Raw genomic sequence first — 17,571 nt, 5'->3', positions numbered from 1 at the left:
ACTCTAAGAACTTAGATAAGATCAATTCTTACCACTTAATAGTGATTTATTTTATGTAATTCAAATGAATGATCTTTATTCCATCTTCTGTAGGTCTAAAGTGCCTCATGCTTCAAATGCTGGAATAATAATTCAAAGTCATGTCATTCATTAAAAATAAAAGACTTTTGGTATTTTTTCTATATCCATGTTTGAAATTTGAGTTTCCAATCTAGTAAGGTTTAAAAATCAATCTATTACCATATTGTAAGGATTATCTTTTATCTAATAAAATATATCTATATCCAAGATTTAAAACCTCGTAGTAGTGTCCAACATTAAAATATATTAAAAAAATTTACTTATATCCACCTCTATTTCAAAGTCTTATATGTGGTCAATATCCAAATAATTTAATGAAGGAGTTTTATAATATCAACTTTTGATATGCACCATAAGATGATGACTTGAGTACTTACAACTATCAAAAGACATGACAACAACTTGTATTTACAACCACCATCAATCTTTTTAGTTTATTAGTAATTACTTTTAGATTATTATATAGGCAACAAGTCAACAAATAAAAGAAACTTGGCAATCATCAATCCAATTTTATTCCTATGATACGCCTATTAGCAAAGACTAATATAATACAAAATAAAGCAACATCAAAAAAACCTTCAACAATAATAGTTGCAATAAGTAGAAGATATCAAAGACAATAACCAACAATCTACATTGAATTTTCATCTTTAATAATACAAGAAAGAAAATTACAAATAAACCAAGCAATCAATATCCGCTTACAATTGAAGGTCACAAATTAAAAGTAAAATAAAGAAATAAGTATATGCTTATAATTGATGGTCAAAAATCATAAAAGATGTGACAATAAAAGAAGATTGCATCAATAAATCTATAATATAAAATGTGGAAAAGAGAAGGATTAAAACTCACTTAAAAAGCAAATTGAGTGAATTTTATAATCACATAGTCATGTCACCATATATTGTAGATTACTACAAGTTACCTCTACTTTTGCCATTGAAGGATCTCATCTAATATTGATTATTGCTACTAATTCTACTATTGTATTGCAACCATTTTATGAAATTTTATTGTAATATCAACCACTATGTCAACTTGGCCTCAAGAATATGATTCTCAAATGCTTGCTTTTATGGTTACAAGACCAATTTATAAGCAAAACCTTAAAACTCAAAAAAAAAAAAAAAACAAACAAACAAAACAAAACAAAACAAAAATGTTATATATAGCAATATGCTAGAACATAAGAAACAATAATGTGGTCAAATTTTAAATCATATAAATACTTATTCTAAGCGACACAATCGTCTAACAATTACATATAAGTAAAAGACCTTCTACACCACTCAAATAATGTCTATCAATACATTAGCAACAAATATATTGACATAAATTCTAATAAATTGGCAATTGAATTATTCATAAAATCTTGTTTTGATTTCAACTACAATTCAAATATTGCTCTATTCCAATCATAATCTTATTGCATTGCTACAAAACAATGCCAAAATTCCTATGCTTGCCCTCTTACTTCACAATGTGTTGTACCATAATACAACCTATTGTATCCCACTATCACATAACTTCTAATTCATGATATTACATCAAGATGTTAGTAGCCAAAGTATCAGATGTTGCAGTGTGTGGAATAGGTCGTTCTCTTGCTGATGGATAAAATAGTAACTGAGTGATGCGTCCAACGGTGAGGTTGGTCATATTTTCTTCGAAACCATGGCAATGTTCGTTAACATGTTATGCTCGTGAATCTTGTTCTCGCTACTTTACATTTATTCCTGACCACCAGATTTTATGCATACATGCTAATCGTTATAGATGGAGTTGGCAGGCAACACATTTTCGAAGTACGAATTAGAATATCGGAGGATACCTTGTGATAGAGTTTCTTGCTAATGAAGCGGCGGATCCAAAGACTAGCATTCACTTCTGCATTCATGTCTCATGGCCGCGTTTGCTGAACAGACGCATAGACTTGTGTGTACCCTTTGAAACCAAGAAAATCTTTGAGTTTACTTCCTGACACAAGATGGATTGTGAATTTGGTGATGCACTCCGCGACTGGGTTAATGTTCTGCATGTTCTCATAACTTTCCCCTCATGTTTATACAGTGACGGTTTCCTCTTAGCACTCCTGTTCGGTAAGTGTACAAAGCAGTGGCTGCAAGCTTAGGCGGAAGGCAAGCGGGTTTAAAGAAACCATAATATGATCGCTCATTATTTCGTGTTACACCTCGTATGATATATCCTACGACAATGTGGACATCTTTACCCCGAGTTTGACGGACCCAATCAAGAACAAGGATGCATCGCATCCATGATACCCTGATGGGTTGGGACAAAACCATATAGCTAAGAAACTGGTGACACTTAAGTACAGCAAGTACGTGCTCTTAATTACGTGCTACTAAATACATGCTCATTTATACCGCCGAAACCTTATTCCAATTCACATTCACATGCACTCACCGCCCCCATGCTTGCTGCCGAACACAACCAAAAAGTCGTTCGGCTCAGCATGCTGCCCCTTGGAGCACTGTGAGGAGTGCTCTCCATGCTCGAGATTCATGCTGGCTTCATGCTCTCTCGGCAATTCGCTTAGACCGTGCTTCAACGCCACTGCAGAACATTGGATTTCAAACAACTCCCTCCATGACAACCTCATTTCTGTTCGCCGGATACCGCACCCTGCGGATCCGCTGAGGTAGCATTGGTGGGACCGGTCTGATTGGGGCACCGCTTCCGCTGGTATTGGTTTTCTTCTCAGAATGAATTGCTACCTCCGGCTCCGATGACCATGATGCCCAGCAATCTCGATTCTTCGCATTACAGGTTTCTTCTTCTCCATTTTCGGAACCACCACCATAAGCACCCCGTCCTCCACTTTGGCCGTGATGCGATCCAAGTTTGCATTCTCGGGCGACCGGAACTTCCTCATGAACTTCCCGCTGCTACGCTCCACGCGATGCCAAGTATCTGTCTTGTGCACCTCCTCCTTCTGGCGCTGCCCGGCGACGCTCAGGGTTCGGTCGCCCTCGACCTGCACTGTGACCTCCTCCCTCTTCAACCCCGGCAGATCGGCCTTGAACACGTGCTCCATCGGGGTCTCTTTCCAATCCACGCTCGTGCTTGCGACGGCGTAAGCGCCCCTGGCAAACGAGCTGGCGGGAGTGTCGTCGTCGAAGAAAGCCAGCATGACATCTATCGGGTCAGGCAGGCTCCACAAGTCGTCCCGGAGGCGGGAGAATGGTGAGAGCGCCATGGTGATCGATCGCAGGAACCGAAGGAAACCACCGATCACAGGACGAGCAAACAGGCGGTGGGCAGTGAGTGGACTGGGGAAGCGAGAATAGTCCAGCCATGGAAATGTGGAGTAACGAAGGAGCTCGAAAAGTTGAGTTGAGTTGAGTGGAGGCAAGGATAGGAAAAGGGATAGGAAGCGGTGGAGCCTGCCTGAATCGGGCGACCTTCGGTAAGTAACGCCGACCCTGGTGGACGGTGCAGCTGGTTGTCGTGCATGTAGGAATCGGTGTGGGGAGAAGGGTCTCGGGCATCGGACGGCGCAGATTGAGTGGATGTGGAACGCAACATGCGCTGCATGGCCGCTTTAGAGGACGGCGTCCCACGTGTCGAAATATAGGCACTGGTGTACAGATGTAGGCATAAATAAACATATTGTTTTTCAAATTTTGTGTTTAAATTGTTTTAAGAAGTGATTTTTACACTTATTCAAGAAGTTATATCAAAATTTCTGTTAAGATGCCCATAAAAAATATCACAAATTTGGAAGCTAATCATATATGTGAGAATTATCATTTTTTTTTTTTTTTTTCTTGTTGCTAAATTCTTACCTTCTATCTAAAACCTCCTTGAATGAAGTATTTCTTGTAGATGCCAAGATATTTCTCCTTTCTTCATTTTTCTTTTATATATATATATATATATATATTCATATTGATGGGTTAATATTGTATTTATTTTTTCTTGTTTTATTAAAGATAACTTGTGAGAACCCTATTGATGGGTTCTCACAAGTTACAGGTTCATCTCAACAGCAATATTAGAAACAACATTGTTCATAAATAAGTCAACTCTATTAATATAAGAAAGAATCTTTCGATATGATTTGTAGAATATAAGATATATCAACAGGTGAGTTACGCTATGCAAATTTCTAATAATTTGGGGAGTAACTTCTTTTCATTGAATATACGTGTCAAATTTTATTTATTCCGAATAATTAAATATAATACAATAACTATACTTAAAAACACCAAAAGTATGTTTTAAGATAGTATGATGGTATAACAAAAGAAGTTTCGAATGTCAATCTATTAAACATCAACAAATCATCTGCCGACAAAGTATAAATTACATCCAAACCCCAAAGAGATTATCTAAACCGATAATGGCAAAAGGAAAAAGAAAAAGATGAAAAGGAAGAAAATAGGAGTTATTGGTATACATAAACAAGAATCCAATTCTAAAGAATTTAAATCAATTTCTTGTACTCAAATGGAAAATCAAGAACATTGGAGAAAAATGTTGGAACAAGTGGGTTCTAATTCTTTCATTGTCTTCACAAATATTTGAAGGAGTAGTTTTATAATAAAAAAATATAGATTCCTACATGGAAAATTTACTAAAATAATTAATTGTAGCTTCTCATCCATATCATCCAAATCATTAAAATTTGAAAATACAATTTTAGATTCTATTGCAAAGTTGCACTATTAAGATTCTTTAATAAGTTCATGAATCTTTGAAACCTCTCACAAAAATCATTCATCGTTTTCTTTTTTCTTTATTGAACATGTTCCAAATTGATCATCAAATGCTCATAGAATGTATTATTATATGTTCTTGAAAATTTATTACGTAAAATATATTTATGTCTTTGATTATTTTTTAAGTTTATGCATTTTAAATTAAAAAATATAGAATATAATCAAATTTTTACTAAGTAAAAAAATAAATTCAAATGTGCTTATAAATTTCTTAGAAATATTAAATACTACGTGTATGTAACACAAATGCTACCATACAAAATAACAGTTGACGTACACAAGATTAGTGAATGTCAAATTTATAACATGTTACAAATTAGTTTATTTTAGTTTTAGATATTTTATTATGCCAATATTATAGATCTCGCTTTAAAAAACCTGAAACTTATATAACATATAAATTGCATAATTTAGTAATTATTGATATTTTGTGTTATTCTTACAACTTTTTTAATACTGAATAGTAGTAAAAATAACACAGTGTCTTCTAATAATACCATTATGACTATTTGATTATTTTTGAAAAATTATATGTATACATCTATCATATTTACTATTTTTAATTTATAATTTTATATTTGAATTTTTGATAAAATTTATAAAATTCAGAATCATAGAAATAAAATACTTGAATTTATTTTTTAAAATTTAGTGAGTAAAAAAATAAATTCAAATTCAAAATCATAGAAATAAAATAAATATTTCTCAATCAAGAAAATATACATTAATTTAATTTTTTTTTGAAAAAAATATTTATATATATATATATATATATATATACACTGAAACCTTGACTATATTTGTATTTTTAATCTTTTTTTATTTTTTTAATATAACATAGTTCGATTATTTATATCTGAATATATATATATATATATATATATATATATATACACTTTTATTTATATTTTACACACACCTATTAAAAGAAAAAATAAAAATTTATTTTAAGGATTTTTTTTGCATGTTTTAATTATAGATAATTTTGAATGCTACATCCCCAGTTGACATTACTCAAACCCAATTGATCAAGGTCTTTTTTCTTTCTTTCTTTATTCCTTAAACAAAATTAAGCATTGATTTTCTTTATAATTTGATTATATATATATATATATATATATATATATATATGAAGAATTTTTCATTGGAAGAAGAAAAAACTAAAAACATTTTATCAAGTGGATGGCAAGTTGTGGTGATAGTAGCAAAAACTGATGTGGTATTAGCAACACCTTTCATATACATGGGCATATATATATATATATATATAAACACACACAAATGTGCATATTAAATTTAAATTTTTATTTTGCAGAGAATAAACAAGTAAGATTATGAACAAGTAATCCAAACATTTAGAAAAAAAGAAAAAAGAAAACCTTGGTCACATGGGGTGTAGCAATCTGAGTTGGAAATGTAGTGTTCACCGTTCTCTTTGGATAATAGTAGTTAATGACATGAAGTGCACTTGAAGCACTGCATTGTCCTTAGTGGACAACACACATTTTTGTTGTGGCATCTGCACCCTCTTGATGCCCATATGCAGGGGGAGATGCAGCCCTCACCTGATGTGCTAAGTTTCAGATACTGTCAGAACTCACAACAGATCAAGTGTTGCATTCAATTTACAGAATCTTCCACTCCTGGCCCTTGAATAGCATTTTATTGATTAGCATTTTGTTACACCACTCAGGTGCTCCAGATTCACATACATTGATATATGCACATGTGTTAGTTGCATATATGTACATTTTGTTAACATATTTATTGTAAATACATATCTCCCATCATTATTCTGAAGAATGGACACATTCTGAATTTTGAAAAGAATTAGCGAACTGAATATAAGATCAGAGAATTTTGCACCATACATAGCAAGTTTTTTACTTATTAGTTTTCATATATGTCTTCAAAATAATCAAAAAAAATAATTATAATAATAATAATAATGTGACTTCTTACAAATCACTAATTTATTATTATCAATATACTAAATTTATTATTTCCATACTACATTTTCTAATTTTTAAGCAAACAGAACAATCAATGTATATATATGTTTCATTTATAATGTATTCACAATACTGTATTAAAGTCATATGCATAGAATGCTAAGAACCAAGTATTTTAAATTACATTATATTATGTATATGCATGTAATGATCATAATAATAGTGGAGCTCTAACAAATAAACATTCAGTATGCAAACAAGGTAGCACTTAATTGTACATATAATTTCATAAAAAAAAACACAATTATTTTATTCAACTACTTTTTTCTCTTTCTTTCCAAACTCAGGTAACAAAATTGACACTTCCAATTTCAGTTGAATTCTCTCTCATGTTCATATGACCTCTGTACATGACAAGCAAGGGTTTGCCATTAAGTCTTATTTTGTATTGATTTATTTATGGTGCATGTTTTTAATATTTTTTCCAAAATCTATTTCATTCTACAGCATGTGAAAGTGTTGCAAGAACAAATAAATATTGGTTTAGTAAATAATAAACAAAAACAATTCATGCCTCCCATGACAATTACTCCTACAAATTGATGTGAGCAAACCCTTCCTTGTGACTACGTGGACTCTACTACATTTTGTTTGTTTGTTTGTTTATAAATAGCCTTCAAAAGATTGCATTGGATTTTGACTGATTGAGTAAAAGACATTGTACTTGTCACAAATTCATTCATCTATCACACAATGTGCCAAAACCAAATTTGGCATATAGTGCTAAAAAGACTGCAATATAAGACCCTACTTGTTGGATCCTTTTATACAGTAGAATTCTTTTTGTTATTCCTTCCCAATGCAAATCCAAAGCATCTACAAGGCTATTTCAAAGCTAGAATTTAATGTCAATGTGAAAATAACAAGGCACAAAACCCACTCCTAGCATTGATGAGAGTTTTGACCTTTTGCCCAGGGCCTTTTAAACCAGAAATCAAAGACATACACCGTCTTAAAAGTAAAAGAAAAGTAAAATGAAAAAAAAACTTCAGTTTTTTGCATCAAAGATAAAAGGTGTGTCATGATGCCAAGTTGAAGTTGTAGTATGCCATGACATTAGCATATGACAAGCCAACTCTCATTATACCCACTTTTGAGACCATGTCAAAACCAACTTATATCCTTAACATCTATCCATATGCTTTACTACCAAGTTTCTTGTCTGCAACACTTCCTGTAAATAGAGAGAGCCCAAATGAAACCAGCTAAACTTTATTAACACCAGCCACCTGGCCAACCACATGGTAGCCCCGAGCTCAACCCCATTGTCCCAACTCAGCACATTTGTCTCATCAGCACAGAAACCCATAGAACCCACCTCAATAGGAAACAAAAAAATAAATTAAAATCGGCACTCAAAACTCTTTTAGGGCAAAAGGCTCATTGCTCTTTGGACTACCAGTTCTTACATCAGTGGCTTACATTAATGGCAAAAAGAGAACCTAATTCCGCGTTTTAGGCCCTGAGGCCCTTGTCACCGAGTCCCCCGAGTCACAAAGATAAACTAGCGCCATTGGTAGATTTCACAACCTGTTCTTCTCGGGTACATACTTTTGGATTTTGGATGTTCGTCCAAAGTTTTCGTTCATTGTCGTCGTCGTCTTCGTTGTCTCGGCGTGGTTGCAAGGCGTGGAGGGCGAGGGCGGAGGCGATGGTCTCAAAGACGGTGAGTGTATCAAGAAATTAGGTGCCGCACGTTGAATGTTTTAGGTGTAATGTGGGTTGAAGTCGACGGAAGGGTATTTCCATTAAGGTTTGACAGGACAATAGAATGACTGTAATGGGTGTTGTGAGAATGTTCTTACGCGGAATCAATTCTTTCTTACGTGAAAAACTCTTCCTATTCCTCTTTCCTGTAGCTTGGATTGACTACCAGTTTCGATTACATGAGGTCTCCAGTTATTTCAAGAACGCTTTGTCATTGAGAAGTGAGCGTAACGGTGGCGGAGCTCTCTAAGTATACTGCTGTCTTTGTGAATACTACTGTTCAATTTCTGTGAATGTCGTGGGAATTACTGGTTTAGAGTACCAGCTGGGTTCGGCAAGCGAGTGAACAGTTTTTTACAAGAGGGAGGATTCTCTTTTCTCCTGCTGAAATTTAGAGTAACCGTACTGCACATTGTAATGTTTCTCTGAATTCTGAACATCCAGAGCTTCCTTTTCATTGTTTGAATGTGATTCTTGCAGCCTCTATTTGAGAAGGGCACGTGTGAACACACGCTTTTTTAGCAAATGTCAGTCTGATTCCTTAATCTACACTCGTGGCTCTGGGATGCACGTACTTTCAGTGTGCACCCTAAGTAGAGTCTCAGCATTAAATTACAGTATCGCTTCTTTTTGTTTTGGACTGACCGCCGTCTTTCTTGGAACGTAAGCAATTTCTGAACAACAGTCATCGACTTGTAACTAGTGAGTCTCGTACGTTTTGTTTTCTCTGATTCTTGTCAGGTATATCTGGGCTGGTCTTTTGGTACTTAAAATATGCATTCGGTGTATCGAGCAGGGGAAAAAGCTTCTCTATCGTATAAGCTTGCAATCTGATATTCTCTGTAGTCTGTCACTTCGTTCTGTTTCCTTCTCATGAAATTCGCGCTGCATTCTGTTCCTGGATTAGCTGCAAGTGACGTGGATCCTGAGATGTCCAGGGGTTTATAAGTATATTGTTACTGAGATAGTGTGCCACTGTTCATGCTACGGCTCATCGTTGTCTACATTTCTCTTGATTTATAGTTTTCTTTGTTGATATTGTGTTTGCTTGTCCTTTACCATGAGATGTTGAAGTAATAGGCTATTTTATACTGCAGGTCCGATTCCATGGGTAGGTAGCGAGACAGTAAAGGATTCCATATTTGAATTGCGATGTCTTGCCAGGATAGTGAAACCCATCGAATGGAAAGGCTCTTTTCAGGATCCTCGATTCAAACGACAATGCTTCTGCAGAAAGGAAGGCATCGGCGCTCACTGTCTGTTGACGAGGAACCCAATAGCATTGAGAACCTCTCTTCTGGCACATCGAGTCCTAGAACCTCCGAGAAGAACTCTGCTGTTATTCTCCTTGGTGTCAAGAAGATGAAGAGAACACGATCATCTTTCGGAAGCGACGAAGATGTCCACGAGGGGTTGGAGCTTTATGGAGCATCTCTGCCGACTTCTTTGGTAGAAAGGATATCACTCAGCTCCATATCAATTCGAGGTATTCGCTGTTTTTGAAATCTTTATTTGACGTTTTAAGAGAGCTGTAGTGAGTACCTAATCGTGAGCTCTTCAGGATTCCGAACCTCTCTTTTCAGAATATGTCTCGAGCTTTACCTCTCTGATGTGCATAGAACTTGAGTGTGGTGTGCTTCAAGAGCTGATGCTCTCTACTGCTTTGTTGGATATTTTAGGACTCTACAATTAATGAAGATTGGGTTACCAAAACTGATTTGTCCAGGACACAGAAGGGTCGGATCTGGGAGCGTGACCCACAATGCTGCGGGGTCCCCATGGCCGAAGGGAATATGCACGCCAACTAAAGGAATGGAATCTAAGCATGCAGTTGCGATGACTACGGCCTCTCTGTTCCATTCTCCAACAAAGTTTGAGCAGCCTCTGAAAATATCTAGAATGCCTCGTAGACTCATGTCAGATGCAGATGGAACTCCACATTGTAGGGACGCGTTTGAAGAACAAAAGCGACAAGATTTCGAAAACACTGTAGACAGCAGATTTCATAAAGAGGTAGCACACGAGAGTGAAATCGGTTCCCAAAGAAAATCCTGCTTCGCTCTTCCAAACAAGAAAATGGAGGATGATGATGCGTGTCGAGTGTCTTCCGACACAGTGTCAATGATTTTCACTGAAAACCCATCAACCGGTTTACTGGGGTCCGCTGTAGATTCGTGGCCAGTCGAAAACTTAAATATGGATGCAGCTTACCTGCCAGTCTGTGACGTTTGTCCCACAGAATTCGAAACTACGGATACATCTTTTACGGAGCAGTCGGCGACGAGTTCACTGAACATGGATCATGATCTACAGGGAATTGCATGTATGTCCTCATTTCCTGATAGTAATTCAACAAACCTGCCTTCCTTGTCCAAACCCAACGAACTAGATGCTGCTTGCGAGGAGCCATTACACTTGGAGCTACAGAATGGAAAAATATTAAGCATCCACTCCGAAAGCTCTGACCAGATCATCTATTACAAGGATAATCAAGAGGTAACATTGGCACTAACCTCTCAAACAAAGGACTTCATTTGTACCCAAGAAAATGAAACTAATCAGAGCACCCAGCCTATTTCTTCTTCTGATGAGGGCGCCAAAGCTAAGCTTACCGAGACAGCGTTTCAATCTTGTCTCGTAGGTGAAATGGTCCCTGTTTCCCCTGTTCTCCTGTTGGAGGAATCTAAAGGAATCGATACAGTCGGGAGTCAGAGGGAAGGGGGAGAGATTTCGCCCTGTTGGGAGAAAGATGTCACATTGAGCACTGATTTCAATAGTTCTGATGCGTGTTTAAGTAAGAGATCTGGCTCTGGACCAGGAGATGATGCGCGAACTGAAACTAAGAGAACAAAACTTCCTAAAAGAAGGCGAAGTGGATCTGCATCAGGCCTTGGCGACATGGTAGTCAAGGTTATTCGCGTGACAGAATCTGAATCCATTAAGGAAAGAGCTCTCACCATTTTAGCGCCTGAGGTTTCATGGATAGACTCAACGCGAAGTACGGACCAATTTGAGCCAACCCCTGTAAGTTCACATCAATATTCTCATGTCGAGGTGAAACTTCCTCTTCCATTTTAGCTTCAATCACAGATTCCTGGCTTGATCTATTAGTTCTACTTGAGTCATTGCAGTCTCTCTCCGTCTCTCTCTCTCTCTCTCTCTCTCTCTCTCTCGCTCTCTCTCACATATACGCACATTCACATAGCATCTCCAATTCAGGGGGAATGAACTACAAATGTTCTGGTGCATTGAAATCTTTCTGGGGTGTCTTGTCAGCTCACCGAGACAAACTTCAGCACCGAGGCTGTAGACATGGAAGTTGACTGTGAGAACTGTAGCACTGAGCCTTTGGCTCCAGATACAGATACCGAAAAAGAGGGTGCAAATGCGGGAGGCTCTTCTGATTACAAGGACGCCAAACAGACATCTAAACAGGTCGTGGGTGAGTCGAAACACTTCGCTGAAGGAGGTGAATCTGATTCGGTATTGCGTGACTCTTCAAGTAAGCTAAGTGCAGACCAAATTTAATGATTGCATATATCTGCTTTACTTCTTCAACAGTCTGATTGATTATCTCGTGAAGCAGATCACATGACTTCATTATTAAGCAAGTTGAGATTGGATTTCACGGAGGAAGTTGGAACTTCAACGTTGAACTTCGATATGTAATGCAGGTTGTGGAGTGACAAGCGATGAATATGCTAAGCGAGAAGTTCCATCAGAGAAGGTGATAATCTGTGTTCCCCGTTCTGCAAACGAAAAAGGCTTTGCATTGATCACGACAGATGACCTCAACGTGTTGAAGCCACAATCGGAGAGGTTTTTGGATGCTAGGGATCTCAGCTTGGGCGGCATTCCATCACGTCGAACAGAAGCATGTTGTGGAAGTGAGCAAGAGTCGGAGGAAGCCAATCTGATAGTGAAGATTGACAATCAGGAAGCCGTGACCGAGAATGCTTCTCTGAATGTTCATAGAGTAAGTAACGTAGAAGAGAACTCTGGTGGCAACCAAAGGAAGTCAAGTCTAGGTTGCGCAGGGTCGATCTCGCATGATTTGAACTCGTCCACAGGTAATGCCCTCGATCTAATTCTAATGGATCTAGTAAAAATCTTGAACACTGCGTGTATTGAAAGAAGAAATTACGTTGAAAGTGCTGATTCTAGTAACAGAGTTTATTTGTGCAGAGTTGCAAGTGAAAAATGTAGGTGACATGTTTGAAGCAAGTATTGGAGCTGAGAACATCGTGAAGCAGCCCCTGTCTCTTTTGGAGGAGAATGAGTGTATACTCACCAGAAAACAACCCCGGAGCAGTTCTTCCATATTACAAGTCTCACCTCGACAATCTGTAGATGAGTATCGCCTGCCTCCCTCTTCCATCACCATCTTGACGAACCCCTCTTTCTCAAGCTCTCACCAAGACAGGCTCTGGGAGGAGCAAGCAGAAGCATATTCTAGTGGAGGACTCGGCACTCCTGGCCGGGAATTCGACGCATTTGCTGTGGTCAACGAATTTAACTTCCATTCTCTCTCATCCAGTGGTGCATGCATCTCCTGCATCTCCTCCGATGACCAACTTTATTGCGTAGCGGCGTCGTTACGAAAGGGTCATGCTAAAGATCGCTGCGCGAGAAGTGCAACTTCGAGTTTCGTGAGCGACAACGTTCAGTGCAGCAATGGTAGGAGAAAATTAGGTCTATGGAAGAGGAGGGGAAAACCTCAAACGCCACTACAAACCTTGCTAGTAGAAGGTTTGCACAGCAGGGCAAGCTCCGTCTCAGGTCATCGATCACCTGACAGCAGCCATCACTTCCTTCACCACCTCATGTCCCGCATCAGAGGAAGTAGGAGCTCATCCAAATCATCGAGCCCAAGAAGCTCTGTCGCCGTTTCCAAGAAGCGCAACACCATCTGGAGCAGTTGCATTTGCTTCTCGCGTGCTCAATTAGTAACTGTATAGCGCCCTGCTCGTTGTCTTCCATCGAACTCCTGCATTTACCTCGACGTCGTTTATTTGCAGATTTTGCGGCATCTGTATAGGCAGTCCAATTTTGGACCATTTCAACTGCCACTGAGAACTGTTTACGCCACAATTCTAATTTTCCTGCAAAAGAAGTCCATTTTGCAAAACACTCAACTTGCCTGTATTGTGATTGTTCAACTCACACAACTGTTGAACGTGGACATCGACCGAAACCATGGCATCAGGAGAACTCAGCCAAACTAACACCAGATATGTTCAAAACCTCTTCACCTAATCCGTCCTTGTCTTCTTCGACTCATTTCGACAACTTACTTCATGACAAGAACGAACACCACAAGTACCCTGCAGCCTTATGAATTGCAAAGCATACAGAGAGAAAATTTTGGGTATGTATCAAAACCTTAAGCTAGGTTCTCACCGTAGTGTCTAAATAAAAGAATATCACATTTTAGAATTAAAGTGATATTAGAAATATATATGTTAGAACTTAAGGATTAAGTGAATGCTTTTTAGGTAAGTTTTTATGAAAGTAAATAAGTTATAATTTAAAAATTGTTGATGTTATCTATTTAAAAATAGTACTTTTTTTTGTATATACATTGGATATTAATTTTTAGCATAAGAACTATAAAAAGCAACTATCCATTGTCTTTAGATTAATAGTTTTTTTAATTCATAAGTATAAATCAAGATGTTTAGCCAAATCAATTTAAATATAGAATATTATTGAATATTAATTAGATATGAAAGTTGAAGAAAGTATGTTTGTTCTATAAGATTTGACTTTTGTGTATTTTGATTAAGTTTCTTTGTAAGTTTGATGAATCAATAAAAATAAATAAATAAATATATATATATATAAAATGAAATAATTAAAATTTAGTAATTTAAGATGATATTATTAAAATATTTTTTATTATTACAATCAATGATTTAAATTATTAGAATATAAAAATAAAATATGAAAAATATAAGTTATATTTAAATATATAAAAAATAAAATAAGACAATCAAAATTAATTAAAAATTTATCTTTAAATCTTTAAATGAATAAGGTATAATTTAATATCACTACATATCAAGGATATAAATCTTAAAGAGAGAAAATTTCAATATACTCTTATATCACTCAAAAGATCTAAAAAATCATTCAAAGATAGTAATAAATTGAACTAAAACGACTAGTATCATAGACAAGAAGATTAAAAAGTCTCGAAATAAGACTAAAGACTAGAAAGGCATTGAAAAGAGTAAAGAGAGCTAACTCTTGTCTTCATATACACTATTCAATTAGGAGCTATATGATGATGTCTTATAAAACTTCAAACATGTCTTCAATTTGTGAGATACATGACTTAACTTGTAAGATATGTTTTTTATATGTGTGCTACATTATTAGCTTATACACAAGCTATCAACACATGAGATACATAGTTATTTTTTTGGCTAAGTTTCTAACCTATCAATCAATTATAAACATGTATAAAGTCAAATAATCATTTATAAAGCTTTTAAGAAACTTTACCACAAAGTTATATGAAATCTATCTATATTTTCTTTCTATCTAGCATTTCTTATCTGAATAAATATATATGTTTGTGACATTTATCCTCCTTTTAGGATCAAGTTCCACAAAGAGTAATCATCATATGTTGAGAAAGTCTAAAATATATTAAATTGTGTTTACTACACACTTTAATCTTTATTTCTTTTAAAGGTAGTTGATAGGTCCTCTTAGCCATTGATAATATTCTATTTCTAGGTAAAAAAAACTACCATGTTATTTAATCATTGTTGAGGACTTTGTAACTTCTTTCAAATAAAATATTTATAAGATCATTGAAAATTATTCCTACCTTTAATAAAATCACTAAATATAGAAAATATCTTCTAAAGTTGAGATCCTAAGATTATTTAATCTTAACATTTATTTAAAAAAGAACTTATTGTTCTTGAGAATCTTCATTTCTATTACATCATCTTGAAGACAATAATAATTATATAGTCTTATCTAATAAGTCAATAAATAATAGCTCATGAATTTAATTTGTTGGTTGTTGGTTCTCCATCTTTTTAGCACTATAATATATATAAACCAAAAATAAAGAAAGAAAAAAATAAAAACTTTTATAAAATATATATTTTTTATAACAAAGATTTATTATTTTTTATCTTGATTTTGATAGATATTGTTGATGAAAAGTATTAATCTTTTTTACTACATTTGCAAGATTTTTAGTTAGCCGTATTATGCATTCATTAATATTATATTCGTATCAATGAAGAAGTTATTCAAACATATTTTGATGCCGCCTTGAATCTAAGATTCTTTCCACTTCAAATTCTTGATTATTATCTATTTTTATAAGAAGAGGTTGCATTTGTCTTTTTCTCAAGATATTGACTATCTTATATAACTTAAGAAAAGATATATAGAATATGAAATAGATCTTTGTAGACTTCGATATCAAAAGAGCAAGCATGTCAAGGATATGAATCTTAAAGAGAGGGAATTCTCAATACTTTCTTCTATCACTAAAGATAACTAGAAAGTCACTCAAAAGGTGATGTAATATTAACTAGAATGGCTATTGCCAAAAACAAGAGAACTAAAAAGTCTTGAAATAAGACCAAGATTAGAAAGGCGTTGATAAGAGTGAAGAAGGCTTCACTCTTGCCTCCATATATACTATCTAACTAAGAGCCACATGGCAATATCTTATAGGACCTTCAACATGTGTTGACTTTGCTAGCCACATGTCTTATCTTGTAAGGCAAGTTATCTATGTATGCACCACATAGTTGGCTTGTTCCACAAGCTACTACATTGAGGTAACTTGTTCTACAAGCTACCAATACATGGTAAGCTTTTTGGCCAAGTTTCTAACCTACGAACACATCTAAAGTCAAAACCACGTCTATGAAGCTTTTTGGAAGCTTCTCTAGAAGACTTTATGAAATTATTCTATTTTATCTACTTCTACTTAATCATATAAGTAACTATTGAGATAAATATATATGTCCATGACATTACCCCCTCTTCTAGGGACGAGTTCTACAAGGAGCGGTCTTCATATGTTGAGGAAGTCCAAGATGGGGCAAATTATATTTGCTATATACTCCGATCTTTGCTCGCTTCGAAGATGGTTGATAGGTCTTCTCAACCATCTATAATGTCCTATATCAGGGTGAGAAGACCACCCTGTTATTTGGTCATTGTTAAGGCCTTCATAACTTCCTTGAAATAAATCATTTGGAACACTGTTAGGAGTAGTTTCTATCTCTAATAAAATCACTAAACATCAGGATTCTCTTCCAAGGTCGTGATACCAAACACATTGTATCTCGCCATCTATTCGAGGAAGGACATGTCATTCTTGAAGATCTTCATCTCGATTTTTTCATCTTGAAGGTTGTGACAATTGCAATGTCTCATCTGGTAAGTCCGCAAATGAAAGCTCTTGAGTTGAATCTGCTCGTTGTTGGTGTTTCATCTCATCACAAATATATAGAAGCTACAATGAAAGATAGAAGGTAGAATGTTATTTTCTTTTGATCTTGTTTCTTTTATAGCAAAGGTTTGCTATTCTTCATCTTGGTTTTGATGGATGTTGTTGATGAAAGACTTCAACTTTCTTTGTTGCATTTGCAAGATTCTTTGATGGCTCCCATGTACATTCACTAATATCATATCTGCGCCAATGAATAAGATATTCTAACCTATTTTGGTGCTACATTGAGTCTAAGACTTCTTCGACCTCAAATTCTTAGTTATTATCCACTTCTATAAGAGGAGGTGGCATTTATCTTCTTCCCAAGATATTCACTGTCTTATATGGCTCCAGAAGAGATACATAAAATATAGGGCGGATCTGCATAGACTCTGATAAGTGTAATCAACAGGCAACAGGATTGATTTGTTGACAAATGAAAAAAAGACCCAGCCTTTGATAATCTAATTTATCACAAGGACAAGTAGTCTTGATATTACGACAAAATAACCATACCTTTTCACCCATATTATATTGTGGTTGCTCC

General features: G+C 35.6%; 2 protein-coding genes and 1 long non-coding RNA gene across 12 annotated transcripts; 2 read left to right on the top strand and 1 right to left on the bottom strand.

The window, feature by feature from the left end:
* Nucleotides 1-2,234: 2,234 nt before the first annotated feature.
* Nucleotides 2,235-3,459, bottom strand: LOC112293285 (18.1 kDa class I heat shock protein). Its single transcript, XM_024542537.3, has one exon. It carries the CDS (start codon nucleotides 3,305-3,307, stop codon nucleotides 2,822-2,824), a length of 486 nt encoding a protein of 161 aa, XP_024398305.1. The 5' UTR covers nucleotides 3,308-3,459; the 3' UTR covers nucleotides 2,235-2,821.
* A 417-nt stretch (nucleotides 3,460-3,876) lies between these two features.
* On the top strand, nucleotides 3,877-6,799 carry LOC149987646 (uncharacterized). Its single transcript, XR_016507104.1, has 3 exons — nucleotides 3,877-4,599; nucleotides 5,812-5,865; nucleotides 6,148-6,799. It is a non-coding gene; the product is annotated as an uncharacterized LOC149987646 (long non-coding RNA).
* Nucleotides 6,800-8,478: 1,679 nt separating this feature from the next.
* LOC112293179 (uncharacterized) lies at nucleotides 8,479-14,097 on the top strand. Of its 10 annotated transcripts, none has more exons than XM_090256955.1 (6): nucleotides 8,479-8,510; nucleotides 9,649-10,037; nucleotides 10,278-11,575; nucleotides 11,828-12,053; nucleotides 12,226-12,621; nucleotides 12,722-14,097. In XM_090256955.1, the coding sequence occupies exons 2-6, from the start codon at nucleotides 9,704-9,706 to the stop codon at nucleotides 13,507-13,509; spliced, it is 3,042 nt and encodes a 1,013-aa protein (XP_090113081.1). In that variant the 5' UTR covers nucleotides 8,479-8,510; nucleotides 9,649-9,703; the 3' UTR covers nucleotides 13,510-14,097. The 10 variants fall into 10 exon arrangements, with proteins under 10 accessions (XP_090113081.1, XP_090113080.1, XP_073395595.1 ...); XM_090256954.1 differs by lacking the exon at nucleotides 8,479-8,510 and adding an exon at nucleotides 8,517-8,801; XM_073539494.2 differs by lacking the exon at nucleotides 8,479-8,510 and adding an exon at nucleotides 8,517-8,965.
* Nucleotides 14,098-17,571: the final 3,474 nt, after the last annotated feature.

The sequence above is a fragment of the Physcomitrium patens genome, chromosome 16 (genome assembly GCF_059467195.1).
Source record: "Physcomitrium patens ecotype Gransden chromosome 16, ASM5946719v1, whole genome shotgun sequence".
Classification (NCBI taxonomy): domain Eukaryota; kingdom Viridiplantae; phylum Streptophyta; class Bryopsida; order Funariales; family Funariaceae; genus Physcomitrium; species Physcomitrium patens.
Note: the sequence above shows the minus strand (reverse complement) of the source record. Positions and strands in the feature narration are given on the sequence as shown.